Genomic DNA, 18,921 nt, shown 5'->3' on the forward strand with positions numbered 1-18,921 from the left:
GTGAAGTGGACCACCGGTGCCAGCAAGGTTCCCCAGCTTCCCAGAGTTCAAGTCCATCATGGGAGCACCCCTCCTGCACTGCCTGAAGTTGTTTGTAGCCTCTGCCCACAGCCCCCCCCTCTCCCCAGACTTCTGTAGTGAGAGAAACCCGATGCCTAAAACAATCACTGCACCCGTCGCCACTGGCCCGAGTTGAAGTGGGCCCCTGGTGTCAAGGAAGTCCCCCAGCTCTCCTGAGCTTGAGTCCACTGTGGTTTTCCCCCCTCTGGACTCCCTGTGACGCCTGAAGCCTCAGACCATAGGACCCTTCAACTGCAAGTGCTCCTGGACGCAAAAACCCGGCACCAAAAGGAATCTCTGCACCTGGCCCCCGTGATCTGTGGAGAAGAGGACCAAAGGTATACCTACGTCCCCAAACACCCCATGTTTGTAACCTACTTGTTGGTTGACCTCAACTGGCCTCCTGGGCAGAGCCTGCAGCCTTTTTCCACGGAGACTGAGCCACATTTGAATACCTTGGGCACCCAACTCCATCCTACACCTCTGCACCCGGCCGCCCGGATTGACCTGTTGGTGTCATCCTGACCATTGCCCAATACTCACCTTAAGTCTCTGAGATTGGTCCTGTAAGTCGTCAAACAGTACCTGAATGCAGAACTTGTTTTCTCCTGCTATAAAATAACATTGTAGAACTCCGAATTTGTCCTTCAAAGTGAGAAGAATTCCTAGTTAAAAATGTACTCACCTGAACAATTTTTCCTCTGAAGCCTAAACATATATAAAGATACTTGCTATTTTTATAAATTGGTGTGGATCTCCTTCATGAGTCGTGTGTCTCATTTATTAACAATTGTATGTATTTGTAGATGTCTTGCAGTCCTCTGTTTTAAGCCTAAGGCTGCTCGACCACACTACCCCTAAATAGAGCTCTTTGGTATTGCATAGCAAGCCCTTTATGGTCATTGGGGCACCCCTAGACTCTTTACACAGTATCCACATACCACCTAAAGGGCCAGCTTCCTACAGGTATTTTTCCACAAAGGTAGCAAGCTTGGTGCTTTGTATTGCTCAGGGCAGAGCATCCCCTCTCACTCACTGTCCCCACTTACTTGGCGCATGAACAAGGTAGCCCTCTCCAAGCTGCAGCACTGGCTTCTACTTAACAGAGTCATGTTTCAGTCCTGGGCATGGATATTAAAGCTCTCTTTAGTCCTCCTAAAGATTCAGGCTGCCCTAGGCCGCATGGGGCACTGCGGACAGGGGCCCTGCAGCACAACGAGAGACAACAGGAAGCAATGGCAATTGTTGATGACAAACTAATGTTTTCTTTGCAGGTCCATTCTCGCAGTAGCAGAAGGAACTGAGGCAGGAGCAAATGAAGAGAAGAATTGGTTCTCTGAAAATTGTGACAGGACACAGTATGTCTCGCTTCTAGAGCCTGTGTGACACGCTGACAACTTCTAGTCCCATCCATGAAGTCCACTATGCTGCCTATTCAAGGTTATGTTTCAAGGCTATGTCTGCAGCCCCTGTACCCCTCTTTACAGCTACTGGTCCTGCCAGAGCATGTACCGTCCTCCTGTAATGACCCGGCACCCTTGGTGAGCTACAGCCTAATTCTGTACTGGAACACAAAATCATGGGGTTACCCTGCAGAATTGTGTTATGCCCTTTACTTAATGCACTTTACACTGCAGCACCAGGTCCTAAACATAGGTGGAGCTCAAGGCCTGGAAGTGTAGGCCGTTTTTCATTTTAATCAGTCTGATTGTACTTCCGCCCATGGGACTGGCAAGAAGAGGCCCGGTCCTCAAAATATGTGCCCATGGGGTCCACCTTTACAAATTAGGTCATGAAAGCATGTGTATGCTTTCTCTTTAAGTGTGGTTTACCAGAGAGCACAAACAGTCTGGTAGTGAAAGATCTATTGTGAACTTACATTTGACTTACAGCTTGCCCATTGCTTAGCATTGATTGATTCTTTTGTTACTCTTATTTGCTTTTTTCTCATTGTTGCATTCCTGTTCCTTTTTGTCCCTCCCCTGCGGCACAGCCTCTTTGCAATCCTTTTGATTGACTTCCACTGCTCAAATTTAGGGATTTTTTTTTCAGTACTACTTGAGAGTGCATGTGTTTTATACCTCTTTCCCTAAGTACCTCTTTTCCCAATCAAATCTGTTACCTCCTCAATTACTCCTCTCCTCCCTGCCCTTCTCCCACACTTTGTTGCTCCTCACCCCTTCAAGCTTGCCTCTAAAACCACAACAATAGGATTAGTTTTGCCTTGGGTTTATCTAAATAGAAGATGTTAAGGGTTGTTTTTAATTTACCTTCTACATTCCATATATTGCATTGAAGCCCATGCTTTGGCCCACAGGCTTTTATGACACTGGGAGAAGGACTCACTTAGCTGGTATCTGAGGCAAAAGGGTACTTCATAACACATTTCGCTGGGAGGCCCATAAATACATTCACTGCGCTGCGGCAGAACACCAAATGGCTGAATCCTGTGGAAACTCAATTAGGCCTCTGAATGCATTTCCTTTTACATAGTGACAATTGTCTTTTTTAATTCTGTTTCCAGAGTGAAAAGTGTTTGAAAAATAAACCATGCCATTTATAATGAGTTTATGTAAAGAATACCTTACAGATTAATATTGACTAAGAAAATAGATGGGTACTCAAATGGAAAAAACAAAACCTATTGGCTTTGCCAAAGTGTGGTACTAAATGAAGCCAGAATGAGTCCCTCTAACACCTTCCTGTCAAATTAGGCCCTTATTTAGATAGTCTCTGGATGCTAAATTTGTTAATTTAGGTCATTGTTTTGGGATCTCCATGGTAGAAGTGATATGGAGTCACACCAGTGTTTGAATCGATTGAACATAGTGATTAATTTTATAATTGCATCTTTATAAGGACCATAAAGTTGCATCTGTAGTTGTTGTATTCTTGGCACTGGTAAAACACTTTCAGTATGTTACTGTGCCACTTTTTTTATGGCATTTTTGCTTTCCAGCAAGGTGCCCTAGACTCTGTTTGCATTACAAGTTTGTGCTTTCTAAAACTTTGTATACCACAAATACATAAATAAAAAAAGGCAATTTACATTTTACCATTGAGCCCTTATTTTTGTGCTGCTCATTAGGTGGACCATTCTACCTCAGTATGAGACCAGCTAAATTCATGTATGCGCTTTGTGTAGTATTTCTTAATTTTATTATTCCATGATAGTTGACTCCCCAGGAACTTGCTGACTTTATTTTACCCTTATAGGCTTTCAACAAATATATACAGGGGAACACTGCACTTCCACGTCTGTCCAGGCAACCTTTAATTTAAAAAAAAGATTATTTTCTGGCTTATGAAGGTGTTTTTGAGTAACCCGCTAGGTGTATTTTATAGACATCTACAACCAGGCCAACCAGGATGTCAGCGCATGCCCAGCATGCCACCAAGGCCTATATTGACATACCCAGGCCGTAACCTCATTAATAATGCACACTCCACCACTCCGTTACCCCTAAGCAATAAATATCAGATATTAAGTTCATTATCAGATAATGATTGACTGGAAAGAGAGGGTTCTGCAGAGCATGAGAGGGGGAGGCCTAGGGTAAAGGAATCTTCCAACCTCGAAATGGACTCGAGCCCTAACAGGCTCCCATTAGTCCTACAGGATAGGGATGAGATGGAGACCAGGAATATAATACACCATGGGGAGGGAGAACCAACTGAGGTAGCTCCAACTGTGGACAGTACGGTAGGGAAGATTCACGGACCCAGGAACCTGTCAATAACACAATTGTCCGCCATTATCTAGCAACATGGAATGTACAGGGCCTACGTGGCAAAACCGTGACTGGAGAGTGTGGTTCACTTCTTAGTAAGCTAGATGTGCTGTTGCATCCAAGAAACTTGGTGCACTACACCTACTCATGTACTTGGATCCACCTCACACTCATTGCAAGCTACAGCGTCTCCATCTGGGAAGGCTAAGGGGGTGCTCATGGTGCTTATTTCTAACAAATTTTTCGTAGTGGTTAAAAAGATCTCAATGGAGACCACACATTTTCAACTCTTGTTACTGAAACACAATATTAAGGTTGATGTGGTCATTATTAACTTCTACAATAACATTATTGACACCACCAAATGCAGGGGTGTCCATTCCCTGAAACAAAGCCTATATAAGTTCCTAAAAACCATCAGCTCCAATCCCATTATTATTTGGGCCTGGTACTTTAATATCCAGCCTTGCACTCGCACCTCCCCTGGGTCCTGCAAGTTTACTACCCCTTATGGGTCAGGATATGAGCATTTTTCTCATAATGAGTATGGAGAAGCCCTTAATCTGATGTTGTCTAGTTATGACCTAAGGCTCCTGGAACGCAAGCACGGCGTCTCCGACTAAATCATCCCAACTCACAGGGGCCAAACTCAACTTAAGTCATAGATCACATCATCTTGTCATCCTTTGCAGGTATACGGTTTTGTCCCTCCTTAGTGATCATGACCCTATCATCCTTCCTACGTCCCCCTGGGGCCCGAGGGATGTATTTTATACTACCCCGAATCAGATCAAAGTACATAGATCCACGGGGGTGAGACGAAAATGGGAGGATATAGTGACTGCTGAGATTCTACGAGACGGTATATGTGGCTGCCAGCAGGACATAGGTTATTGTCTAAAGGAGGATATTGAGATCCGGAGGTTATTAAAATGTTTTGGGACTATTACCACCTATATACCGGGGCTGCTGACACATAGTCCACTTCATAGACAACCTTTGCTTAAAAAGGTGTGGTTCGACCAGGCCTGCATGAAAGCGATGAGGACTCTTAAACTAGCTTTGCAGTCATCATCTAGAAACTCGGCAGGTATAAAGTCCCTGAGAATAAATTATAAGAAGACACAAGAACGTAGGAAACAGGAACTAAGGGAAGATGCATGGACTAAATTAGCACAGGTGACAGAGCCTAATAATACTAAATTGTTTTGGGAAACCATTAACGCCCCCTTTCTTTCAGAATGGATGCCATCATATCTGGGATCTAGTGTAGACTGCACAACATGGGTGGCCCATTACTCAGAGGTCATCAGGGAAGGGATTGGGAAACTAGATCTAACCAGGCTGAACAACCAGGACCAACCTAACTTTCCAGAGATCACGACAGATGAGGTCCACTCTGCTATCCTTGCCGGTGCAGAAGGCAAGGCTCCAGGACCAGATGGTGTCCCTCTGGATGTTTTTAAATAATATATCTCCCTCTGGGCACCAATTGTGACTAGAATATTCAACCTCGCCCTATCTGGCGATATCGCGCTGTCCTGGTATACATCAGTTATAATACGAATTTTTAAGAAGGGGAAAAAGTCAGACCCAAAAAACTATCGACCAATCTCACTGCTGGACTCCTCTTTGAAAACATGTATCAGAATAATATTGGAAAGATTAAATGACTGGGTGGAGGTAAAATAATATCTTGTCACCGGTTCAGTATGGTTTTAGGAAAGGTCTAGGAACTATAGAGCAATGTGTTAACCTGGACCTAATTGTAGGAAAATATACTAAGGCGAAGAAAGGTGCTCTATATTTATGCTTTGCAGACCTTAGTAGTGCTTTTGACTTAGTCGAACATGCCCTTTTATGGTCCACCCTAAAAGAGATAGGCACCCCAAGGTATATTATCAACTTCTTGGCTGATCTGTATAGCGATCTGACATGCAGAGTTTGATTTGGCCAACTTGGCGAATGTACCCCCCTTTTAAGATAGGTAGATGCATCTGCCAAGGCTGCGTTCTTGCCCCGTTGCTGTTTTCTCTATACATTAATGGGATAGACAAACATTTGCAGGGCCTACAGGCGGACCCCCCATGGGGCTCCAAAAGTTAATGAGTGGTTTTAAACAGTTTATGTCATCTAAGGAAATGATTATCAATAAATCCAAAACATTTACTGTGACTTGTGGCAAGAAGGTCAATAAATGCAGAAGCTTCTACATCCAGAATATGGAGATTAGTACAGTTGACTGTTTTTACTATCTGGGGGTATTATTCACTAGCAACGGTAAATGGGACCAAAAGGCTTGTTCAAGTAGGAAAAAATGTAGAAGAAATTCAGGGGCTATATTTAGATTTGCAAGCAAACTAGGGAGTCGCCCCATAGTCCCCATTTGGATATATACAGGGCCAGAGTTATTTCTACGGTTGCGTATGGAGTTGGGGTATGGGGACACACCAAAATGACTTTCCTTCAAACAGAAGAGAATTGCTTCCTAAAACGTATGCTATGTCTGCCCACTTCAGCCTCTAATTGGACCACACACCGAGATGTGGGTTTACAATACGTGGAAGATGCGCTACAAGTGAGACCCCTGCTCTTATGGCATAGTATATGGTCTAAGGAAGTGACTGGTTTCACTAAAGATCTTATTCTGGACTGTTTGAAATTGGACAATGCCATGTGCATAACCCAGATAGCTTTTATTGAATCCTCTTTTAAATCTGTTTTTAATAAATCTTTTAAACATAACCCAGAGTATGCACTCTCATTTAAAAAAAAATCAATTAAGGATACCTTTATGAAAGTCAAGGCGAACTCAAGGAAGCTAACTGAATCTTCTAAAACCACTGTTGGTTTTTACTTCTCTTTTTCTTCGAATGTAAGCAGATTTGGCTATCTTTCGTTGGTCACCAACAGGCCGCACAGGTTTGTGTTAACCAGACTTAGGCTGGGCATAGCTCACCACCTAGTAGCATACCCCCTTATTAGGCATTGCCCTTTGGAGTCAGACAGATGCCCTTGTGATACAGTGAGTAAACAAAGCACTTTACACTTCATTTTAATTTGTAGATTTTATGAATATATTAGAGCAATTTATATTAAACTAGTTTCCCATCAGGAAGCATTGAAACTCCTGTTAGCCTTAGACTCCCCGAATATATGCTATAGGGTAGCAAACCTTATCATAAAAGCCATACATATTAGGAAAAGTCTTATCACACCCTAAAACCTGGTTTTATGTATTAGTTGTATTTTAACTACCCAAACTGTTTATTTTAAATGTTTATGAGCCTATTGTTTTATGTATTGTTTAACTGTATATATCATGTAGTTTTATGGCCTACTTTTGGTATAGCCGAATAAAGATTATGAACTGAAATGAGTAACATTTTGAATCATATTCCGGTAACACAAACCAAGTGGTTATTAATACATTTAGAAAATATATTCTTTGTCATTTTTGTATGCATGATGTTGCATAAATGTCATGGTAATGGGTTAAACTAAATTTTAGTCCAGTGCCTGAATAGTAATGTTGCAATTTCCTTTCAGATTCTGTTTGACCAAGCTCAGAGATCCATTAAAACACAGCTCCAGATGTTTATTAAGGAGTAAGTTTATTTTTCTTGTGGAAACAGTCATGCTTTTTTAGCTGGCATTAACAATGAAGTTGTGTAATAATTTAAATTTAAATACCTTGGCATATTACTTTAAGAATGACGGACTGTTTTTAAAATACTGCATTTGTTGAACTGTTGTTAAAACATTGTACTCTTTCTTGTGTTCACTTACAGTATTCTGTTGTTGCAGGTTTTTATCATGAATACCATGTTTTCGAAGAGAGAGGACTAGTAGAAAGACATCATGTTTCCTTTCTATAAAAAGTGAAAATTGTAAAACATTTCCTTGTTGATCTAAATATAACTTTTTTTTTATTTTGTACCACTCCTCTCTCTTAAATCGATTAAGAAATGTAGGATCTCATTGGGTTAGAAATCTAGATATGGGCAGCTACTCAAAAAAAAATGACAGATATCCTGTCTGCCTTTTCCGTGGTTCCCCTACCTCGTTTAGAGGTGGGAAACCAGTTGTGATCGAAGAAATTGCCTCCTTTCTACAACATTAGGCTCAAATATGATTCTGAGACTGTGCCATGTCCTCCATATCTTATGTTCATTCTGGAACATTGCCCAAATAAAATAATACTTTCTTCTCATGTCTGGCTTTTTTGCATGGGTGGTGGGTTTATTGGACTCTTACCAAACCCCTTCTATTAGGCTCTGCTATTGTGGTGTTTATTGGGGGTGTTATGTTGCCACAACATTCTTTGTTAAAGCCTTTGTACTTAACATGAAGATAAGAAATGCTTTTTCCTAATTACCTTAATCACCCTTGCTTTGTTGCATTTGTTGGAAAATTAATAGGGTTTCTCCATAGGTTTTGCTAGTCTTTTCAGCTTGATGCACAAGTACCCATAGAATTTGCACACTTAACTGGTTGCATTGAACCTCCTACATATATATGCCTGTTGCAAGCCGCTTTAGTTTCTTCTGGCCTAGGTATTTATGTATTTATGATGTACAAGTCTCCTCCATAATCTATCCTTTAAGCCTTGATGTTTCAGTACCAATCTATGTTAACAGGATCGTTCTACAGCTTTTTCCCATTGGTTCAGCTTCCCACCTGCAATATTATTTGTAAGCTATGGTGTCAAATCTCTGCATCAGAATAAAAGATACCTTTCTGAGATCTTCAGTACAGGGGACTGGTGAAAGTATTGATAACTTGGAGCAAGGAATAACAAGTCCTCAGCTGCTTTCTGTTCTAAAGAAATCATGAACGCTTTTGAGCTACACTCTTAAGTTAACTTGCCGAACTGTGGTACCTTTTGATGAGGCATGCAATGTTCCTGCATGATGGACATCTGTTACTGATCAAATATTGAAAACAATAAAAACTGTACCATAGGTAGAGGTCTAATTCCCCATTCCACGTGTGAAGAACAGAATGAGGAAGGAGATATAAATTGAAGTGTCTAGGTTAAAGTCTTTCATACAGAACATTCTACTGTAGTACCAGATATTCCATTAACACAGACACCCATTGCCCGAGGGAAGTTATCTCATTCAAGAATTAGACTGTGAGGATGTGAGACTGATGAATGTGACTCTGACTTTCTTTTCACAACATGAGTCTCACTTTTTCTCTATGCAGTATCCTTCAAGTAACTTGGAGAAGGTACTGACCTCCAAACGTCACTTTTTCTTGCATTTCTGGCTCATGCCAAAGAAGATTGGTTTGCTTTGATACAAACTTTTGGCGACCAGTTTCACTCCCAAATTCCACTCCCCACAGGCTGGACTTTGTTTACAGTAATAGAAGACGATCCTTGACATTTACAGGATGGTGTAACATAGTCAGGCTTCCTTGACTAATTACAACATCCAATTGATTTCATGCAGCATTTGTTGACCTCACGCAAGGTAAGAACATTGAACAGCTCCTAGTAAATATTTTGCTCAAATTAAATGAGAGAAGTTGGACTACCCCCACACACACTTGTTACGCCTTCTCAGTGCGTAAAAGTATGAGTTAAAGTTTACCAATTGAGATTCCTTATTTCCCAATGAGGCAAGTTCCAAATGAGGATAAGCCTTAATTTATTTTCGGAATGATTATCACCATTTTCTACTTCCTGTATAAACATTTCTTTCACGTCAACAATGTCCTCAATCTACAAAAGGCAAAGCAGCTCCTAAAACCAAAGGGGTCTTAACTCTACTACTGACCAATCAGAAAAATATTTCCAACATTGTTGCTACAGAAACATCTTATAACATATATAAGTAAACAAACATTGCACTTAAGCTCAGTTAAATATGCATACAAACTTTGTGAATGCAACTACCTGGCTACTATGCTGTTTTTCACCCGATTGCCTATGCATCATAATAACTAATTTGGGTAGAAAGTGCATTGAGTGAATTAAAAGGGCGCCATGGCAAGCCTATTAGGTATTATGAATGTACTTCATTGGTAATCAGGAACATTCATATAGTTGAGACCTGCAAGGCTGCACAATGGGCAGATGTGCACATATTCACTGGAGGATATTGCATTTTTTTTTTTTTTTTAAAGCATTATTGGTTTTATTCAGTGCAGATACATTTCTGTTGTCAAGCACCACAAATCATATTTCACACTATACCCAGGAGTTTGTCACATCTTGTGCATCATGTGGAGCCATTAATATCCATTATTATTTTATCTGTTGTCCTATGCCTGGGATTCCTTTTCCATTGTGCCTTATGTGTGACTTGCCCCACCTATTTCACTCTCCTTTCCTCCTGTCGTGGTAGGAGTCTAAGCACCTGCAAAGATCCCACATCTTTTTAGATTTGTGGTGTAAACTCAGCAATGTATACAACATCTCTGCCAATCTGCACCAGTCCATATTCTCCCTCAAGTCACCACTACAGCAGATGCCAGTCCACCCCATTCTCTTACAATGGTTTTGCTCTACGAACATTTGCCATGTTTGAAATGATATTAATAGATGAATCACTGCAGTTCAGTGATAGTTCTTAAGTCTGTGTAGTTGTGTAACTGTACTAATGTTTTTGCTACATCCCGTCATCATTGTGCATGGTAAGATTAAACAAGTCGTCCTAGTTTCTAAACAAACTCTAAACATATTTCTCTTTCAATGAATGGTCTACAGTTCCAGATTTATTTGATCATAATTATGTTCTTTGTTGGAAAACCATTAAAATTACTATGTATGATAGAATAAGTACCTTTTTTTTAGGGATCTTCGAAAATTCAAAGACTCGAAGAAGCAGTTTGATAAGGTCAGCGAAGAAAAAGAAAACGCACTAGTTAAAAATGCCCAAGTTCAAAGAACAAAACTGCATGAGGTGGAGGAGGCAACGAACATTCTAATCGCAACAAGAAAATGCTTCCGGCACATAGCTCTGGACTACGTCCTTCAAGTAAGTTTGCATTTTAAATCAGTACTCACAGCATTCTCTATAAAAATCATGTTTGACCAGGAACATCTAACATAGGATGCAGTCCTGAAAGTTTCAAGGTAGCATAATTAAAGTAAAGAAATTATTCAGCTGAAATTGCAGAATTCTAAATGATCAGTGTTTTACATAATGAGAGAATGAGAGCTTTGATAACCTGAAAATTATAGTTATATTGTCATTCATTTGCTTATATGATTAAGAGACCGTCCTTCAAAAGTAAAGAAAAATCATCATTGTGATAAAAGGGGCTGAGCCTTTTTTTTTTTTTTTGATTAAGGGTTGGTGCCTTTGCTTCCGAAAATTATGCGAGATCATTTGTAGGCACATTGGAAGCAGTTTCAAACTGGACGTGAGGGTAGCTTGTATAGTATTTGCAAAGTTATCCCAAATTAAGCTAATGTTCTTTCTTGCTGCAAGGGCTTCTCATTGGCAGCCAACCCAACTGATCACCCGAGTGTACTTGGAGGTTCTAGAATAATCAGGGGCATAGTTAGTGTTGTATTGAAATGGTTCGCTTTATTTTTGGCTAAAAGAAAAGTATTGTGCTATTAAATCTTTACGTGGGCCCGCTCAGAATTTTGATGGAAGATTCAGATATAGACGATATAGATACCAAGATGATATGAAAATCTAACTGAAGAGTTCGATAATTCAAGATGTGACCTATGAAATCTTGTCTGTCCAAATGTAAAATTGTATATCTGTCAGTCTTTTAAAGTTTAAACCTGAGAAGATTGAGAACCTTCTTGTCAAAAGCCCATACAACCACAGAATAGCTGCTTGCTAAACTCAACAGTGACAAATTGTCTCCAGCTGTGCACCGAGGTGAACTTGATTATTTGGTGTGGCTCTTACCTCTCCATGACTTAACTTGCAGGTCAAACTGCTTACTAAACATAAACAATGTTACAAGCATCCAAAAAAGCCCTATCTTCGGGTGAATGAGTTTAGATAAATGGTGCAGTCTTTGGTGCTCTTCAGAATTGGCAATGGGAAATCTGTGTTACCTGGTGTGTTCTTCTCTCATCTAATCCTCATCTCAGCAGTATTCCAAAAAAATGAAAACCTTTCTCCTCAAAAACATTTAACTAGTCACTGTTTGCTCTTGGCCATTGTATCTCCAAATGAAGGTCACATCTCAACTATCTTTGGTCTCCTCCCTTAGTTAGCTCTAACATTATCCACAGTGTAATCCACTGTACTATCACATTCTTTGCACAGTTGAAGTTTATAAATTTCACACTGTTATATGTAGAACGTACTAATAACCACAGATGGAGCCCACTCTATAACAATGTACACTTTAAATAAAACAAGTCTTTTTTTTTTTTTCAGTAGATGAGTCTTGGTGGAACATAGTGGCATTGGAGTACTCATGTAGGTGATTATTCCTAACACAATAGGAGTGCTGCAGATTAAGCTTGTCACACATTTCAATTCTGTTTTGATCATAGGGCGTTGAAATTAATGAATATCCAGTTCTTTCTTATATTGGAAAACTCACTGACATCTGGTGTTCAGGGACTTCCTTGTTGTACCAGCAAACTGTGATCAAATATTACAGAGTAATCTGTTGTGCAAATGCTGCTTCCGTCAGTATATAAATCATAGCACTTAACAATGGGCGCATGTTTTTATTTTTTTATTTTACCACCAATGACATCTCACCAATATTTGAATGTTGAAATACCAATATTTGAAATTTGAATTTACCAACAAGCACCTCCAATGTGGCTTACTTCTATTGAAGGCAAAACAAACAAACTCCAGCTTTAATGTCATCCTTCTCCCTTGATGACTCTTCATTAAAACAGGCAAATGTTCATTTAATGTCAGTGGAAATTTAATATTTCAGAGCAAAATTAAATTAAGAGTTGGTACCAGAAAAGAATTTCAAGGACCTAATCAAAGTCCTTTTGTGCAGACAAAGCAATAAAAAATAAGAATGTTTTGGGGGTTAAATGATGGTCATTTTAGGGACAGAGCATTAGAACATAGTTTTAAAAAATTGCTTTTTTGAACAAGTTTAATAATCTGTTTGTGTAGAAAGAAAGAAATATTTCTTTTCAATTTATCATTTTTCAGGTTACAAATGTATTGCAAATCCATCACAAGAAGAACTGGTCAGCAATATTATCCCAGCCCCCTTCTAGTTTAATTTCTTATTCCATGAAGAGCTTGGCATGTCCCATGCTAAAACGTTTGCCACTGCTGCTGTGGTTATCAATTTGGAGCATCCCTGAAGCTATTTTTAATCTTCATGTCATCATGAATTGCCTTAGTTGCTAATTCGGAAAGAGAACCCCATGGTCATCCTATGTTAAATCCTGTTTTAGCTTTTTGGGTAGGACGTCTCTTTTTACCAATCCTATGTCTGTGACAAAGCAACACAAACATTGGTTCAGGTGTTTTTTTTTTTTTTAGCTCAAGCTTTTTGAGGCAAACTTGAACTTGGTATATCATCAAGTAGGCAGTATGTCAGGCTTCAAACTACTCCCAGCTCAGAGCCATATTTACTACATACCTCCGAATATTGTGAAAGGACTCTTTAAATTTAGGTCTGGAACTTTACATACTTTGTTACATTTTCAGTTAGGCCAAGTGGGTTCAAATGTTTTACCGTATACCCTTGCAATGGTGCATCCCCACAAACATTGATCCATTTTATATTTTTATGTAAGTTTTATGTTATGCATGCTAGGCACTATTTCGTTAATCTTTTGAAAACTAAAAAGATTTTGCTATGTAGACTGGCACTGTTGTATTTACAAATACTCAAGGACTAGGAAACCGGTTTTGTTGTTGGTTCCCTTTTAAAGTGTCTAGTGCAGTGTCGTAATAGTATACTTTATTAACATTTTATCATATATGAGTAAATATCTTATGACTTGGAAATTTGCCTAGCTGACAGTTTCATGTAACATTTCGATTACTGTTTTAGATTCTCTGTTTTTATTTTTTTTACACGCTTTAATGTAATAATTTGTTTTTAGTGTACCTTTATAATATATAATCGAAAGTTGCCTTTGATTTGATTGATTGTTTAATTTTATAAAATAGGAAACAAGCAGAATCCTAGTCCTCATGTCATACTTTGTTAAATAATTCTTGAGAATGGGCACAGAAGTTACTATTAATTACTAATTGTCTTCAGCAATAATGTATTTGACAGGCACGATAACGTATAACTATTTCTTATCACTGTTGGAATCCAAGATTTAATCCTCCTAAAAGTAGCATTAAAATTTAGGATTGCATTAATTAAGATACTTAAAACATCTGTGTATTCAGATGTCTACTACCCCTGAGGCTTTAACCCTTCTCTCATCGAATAAGATCATACAAACTGATCAATCTCGGCTACCCTCTTCAGTAATAGCTTTTTGACTGCTGTGAAAAAGAATCATACTTGAAGTACAAGCTTTATGCATCAAGTTTGAGTTCCACTTTTGCCTGCATAATTTTTTCATTTTATGATCGCATTGTATACGTTAACTCATGCAACCAATTAACATTTTTATATTGATTGATGATATTTGATATTTGTCCCTGATTGTCCAGGCTAAATTCAGATATATAGATGTGCTAAAATGGTCGGGCTTGACATAACGTGGTAGTTTCTCCTAATAAATGTATTCTGCTAATTTCTAACATAGACATCAGCCACTTTTGCAGGATGCTAAAATATGTAATGACCATAAAAAGAGAAAATGGACAGTGATTGATTAATCTTGTGCATGCTTTTATCAGATGTCAGGCTTTTCCTGTCCAGTGAGCCAATATTGATTACATAGGCATTAGCATCAGACAGCTTAAGGTGTTTGTAACTAACTCAGTCACTTTTGGAGTAATGTTAAATTCAAATTTAGTTATATCTAAAAAAGAATAAAAAAATCTGCAGACAGGCATTATTTACTTTGCATGCGCTTTGCACGACCCTTCCTAATAGCGAGTCGCAAACCCTATTTCGAGCGTCAGTAATAGGTTACTTTACCGGTCGCAAACGGCCTAGTGAGCCGTTTGTGGTCGGTAAAAAGCTTGATACATCTGACCCAAGGTTAAGACACAAAAATTCAAATGAGTCACTAAATTTAGTTTGGCAGTGAGGTATAGAACGCAACAGATTTTTGCCCTCATTACGAGTGTGGTAATACGACCGCCACATTAAAACCATGGTGTGCTGACCCTCCAGGGTACTGCCGTGTCCACCGGGAATGGGGTACCTGACGGGTAGACGACAGCCGGAGTTGTACTCAGCCACGGAGATGCTGCTGCTGATTACAACTTAGATTTCCACCAGCCTTTTCATGACTGGACCCGGCCATGGAAAGGCTGTTGGAAAGCCAATGCGGGGGCTACAGGGGGAGGGGCCTCTGCACTGCCCTTGCCATGAGCAGTGCAGGGGCACCTCTGCCCAGCACGAAAGTGCACATTCCGATGGTGCTGGTGTGCTTAAGGGAGCTGAGGCCAATACTGTAGCACAGTGGAAACCCCGTAATACAATGTTCCTGCCTGTCAGCCCGGGAGGAACACTGTAATATGGTTGGGGAGACGCCACTGCCATGGCGTTCCTCCCTGCGAGTTTGGTGGTTGGCTTGTCCTACGGCCAAACTCAGAATAAGCCCCTTAGTAATGTTTGAGTTAGGTGTAACTCTGTAAGTAGCCATTACAACATGCTTTGTTACTAGAGTTTACTAGAGGTATATCTTTAAGAAACGATAAGGGGCCTCTGACCATTCTTTACATTTTCATTGAAATGTAACTAAAATAATTTAACTGTTTGGTCCCTGTGCTATCTAATGCTAATTCCAGCTTATTTATTAAGATTAATTTTGTATTTTTTATTTTCAGATCAATGTTCTTCAGTCAAAGCGGAGGTCTGAAATTTTAAAATCGGTAAGAAGCTAAAATGTGTAACTGTTTACTTTATATTTTCGCATGATTGTGATTCTACGTTTTTTGTGTAACTTTGTGCATATACTTGTTCATATTTAATCTATCTAGAATGTTGCATACAAAAATAAGGTATTGATCAAAAATCAGATTTATTTAGATTTTGCGCAATGAACTCAAGACACCAGTCAACTGTTATGTGCAGCAAACTATACGTACTTTGCGTGTAAGGTTAGCATTCAGTAACCAATTGATTCCATTGAAGCTTAAAAACATGTAAGTACAGAGGAGTTAAAGACAACCTACAGAACAAACGAAATGCCTCAGACCTTGAGGTTGTGCTGGATAACCTTTTTTTATAATACGTGAACCACATGGGACAAACATGTCCCAACAGGTTCAATAAAACCAAAAACAAGCATGAAATCCACTAAGAGCTAACATAACGGGGAGCTGGATGAGTTGAAATTGCTGCAAAGCACACAGCAATATCTTGATAAATGCCTCGCTTATACAGGGTGTGATCTATAGCCATTTGAAACAGTAATCAAGGCCTCTATAAGAAATCAAAAACAGACCTGAAGATTCTGGCTAAATCCCGGTGAATCTCCAATCTCACCAGCCCTGGTAAAATCATGGAAGCAGAGGTAATGACTTATGAGGCACATTTAGAAACACTTGATATATAAGGACACTCACTTTGTCCTGGATAACATCAGAGGAGAGCTTCTCATCTCTGTGGTCGTTGACAAGACCACAGCCTTAATTTTTCTAAACGTTCTTCGGAATACCTCACAGTGGATGACAAAATACTGCCTAGAAAGCTTACAAGAGTATCTTTATCCATCTGGGAAAGAATCTCATCTTTTCCAGTACACTAAGGACTGTTTGTGTTTAGTCATTGTAGTTGCATTCACATAGTGTCATAGAGAGTGCCACAAGAGTCATCCATATACTACCTGCTGCTCAACATTTCCATGTGCCTCCTGACACGACTTTCAGAAATGTAACATTTCAATTTCCTAATGTGAGCAGACTACATAAGTGTATTCCTGTATGGAAAATGTTGGAACGCATCAACTATGATTAGCCTTTGCCTAGGCTAAGTGTTTCGGTGGGTGAGAAATTGTTAGAAATGGGGTCTCTAGTTGGCAGTGGTTTGTACCCTGTCAAAGTAGGGGCCCTCACTCTAGTCAGCGTACGGGAGTCACACACCTAAGATAACCCCTGCTCACCCCTTTGGTAGCTTTGGCGCGAGCAGTGAGGCTTATCTCAGAGGTAATGTGTAGAATATTTGTACCCACACACAGAGTAACACAGTGAAAACAGTACAAATGGACACTACACCAGTTTAAAAAAATAGCCAATATTTATCTCAATAAAATTCGAAAAAAACTTTAAAATCCCTTATAAACATGAAAACATTTACATTTTTAAAGTTGAGTCTTAATCCATAGGAATCAATCGATGCTTGTTGTAACACAAAGTACCTAGTGTGTGTCAAAATAAAGCAGCAGGAGAGGTAATGCATCAGAAAAGCAAGTGATGCGTCAATTTCTTACTCGCAAATGAGGCTGTGCGATGGTTTTTTCCCCCGCTGAGTGGGCAGTGCGTCAGTTCTTTCCCACGAAGCAGAACAATGCTTCGATTTCCGGACACGCAGCCTCAGGTCCTTTCTACGATGTTGAAAATTTGATGCCCAGGGTCTATGCGTAGAAAATTCTAATGCGCTGTGCGAATAGTCCTTGTTGAGAACAGGCACTGCGTACATTTTTCAGCTGTGGGATGGGTGCGGAGTCTAATTTTCACCTACGAGACAGGCGCTGCATCGATTTTTCAGACATGCACACAGTGGGGCGTGGATTTTCCCCCGCAGATTACCAGCATCCACTACTAAGGCCCCAGGGACTGGATTTGGCACCACTTAGCGAGTTAGGACTCTCAGCAGAAGAACCCAAGCAGTGGCAGATGAAGTCTTTGATGTCCCTGAAACTTCACAGTAGGAGGCAAGCTCAGTTCAAGCCCTTGGAGAACCTTGGAAAGCAGAATGTAGAAAGCCTAGTCCAGTCCTTTCACTCCTGGGGCAGAAGAGGAAGGAGCAGGCCAGCACAGCAAAGCAACAGGCAGGGTGGCTATTCCTTCTCAAGCATCCAGCTCATCTCCATGGCAGAATGTCCTCAGTCTAAAAGTGTTCTGAGCTTTTGGGGTCAGCAGTCCAATACCTATACTAATTTCTGCCTTTGAAGAAGGCAAACTTCAAAGGAAAGACTATGTAGTGCACAAGACCCTGCCTCTCCCTGTCCTATCGCCAGATACGCTCTAGAGGTTGGGGAATGTATTGTGTGAAAGCAGCCCTATTCGGGTTCAGGTGTCAGCTCCTCTTACCGTTCTAACCCTGGAAGACCCTTCGGGATATGCAGGACATACCTCAGCTTCCTATGTGTGACAGTCTAGAGCAGGCTTCGCCAACAAGTAGCTCATGAGCTACTGGTAGCTCTCCATCTACCTGTGAGTAGCTCTCCTGTGTGCAGCCCAACTTATTAAATTAGAAGCTTTAGATTGGATGAAATCATGTATGTATACTAAAATTGAAAAGCGTGTATACAAGATGAAAATGAGTATTTACAGAACGTATGTTGATATTTGAACAGAAATGGTTGAAATTGCAAAATATATTTAAAGCTGATAGTTGAGTTATGAATTTTGAAGTAGTTAGGTGCTCTTGGCTTATTATATTACATTGGTGCCAATGGCATTTCAGCTGTGGTTGTTATGCATTACCAAAGTAGAGGCATTTCAGACTGACAGGTTTTTCGACATTAGAACCGGTAACCCTCCCAGACACGCTGAGTTGCTTACAGCTGGTAATCTTGGGTGGGGTGGCCACTAATGTAATCTTGACTGTTGCAGTCACTGTTACAATGCTAATAATAGTAGCTCAGGGTGATTTAAATGAGCATAAGTAGCTCTGATTACAAAAAAGTTTGAAGACCTCTAGTCAAGAGTGATTCCACAAACAGTCCAACTGCCAGTCTAACCCAGACGTGTATTCAGCAGCAAGGCAGAGGCACGGAATGGTTAAGCAAGAAAATGCCCACTTTCTAAAAGTGGTATTTTCAAGCTTTCAATCTTAAAACAACTTTGCCAAAAGATTTATTTTTAAATTGTGAGTTCAGAGACCCCAAATTCCAGATCTGTATCTGCTCCCA

The 18,921-nt window shown here is 40.0% G+C and overlaps 1 protein-coding gene across 2 annotated transcripts in view; it reads left to right on the forward strand.

The window, feature by feature from the left end:
* The window catches only part of ACAP2 (ArfGAP with coiled-coil, ankyrin repeat and PH domains 2), a 333,281-nt gene that overhangs the window by 138,553 nt on the left and 175,807 nt on the right, over positions 1-18,921 (forward strand). For both annotated transcript variants that reach the window (XM_069213160.1, XM_069213161.1), the window contains exons 5-7: positions 7,341-7,399; positions 10,597-10,780; positions 15,671-15,715. In XM_069213160.1, coding sequence (XP_069069261.1) covers positions 7,341-7,399; positions 10,597-10,780; positions 15,671-15,715 — 288 coding nt within the window. The remainder of the gene's footprint in view (positions 1-7,340; positions 7,400-10,596; positions 10,781-15,670; positions 15,716-18,921) is intronic.

Source organism: Pleurodeles waltl, chromosome 11 (assembly GCF_031143425.1).
Source record: "Pleurodeles waltl isolate 20211129_DDA chromosome 11, aPleWal1.hap1.20221129, whole genome shotgun sequence".
Lineage (NCBI taxonomy): Eukaryota > Metazoa > Chordata > Amphibia > Caudata > Salamandridae > Pleurodeles > Pleurodeles waltl.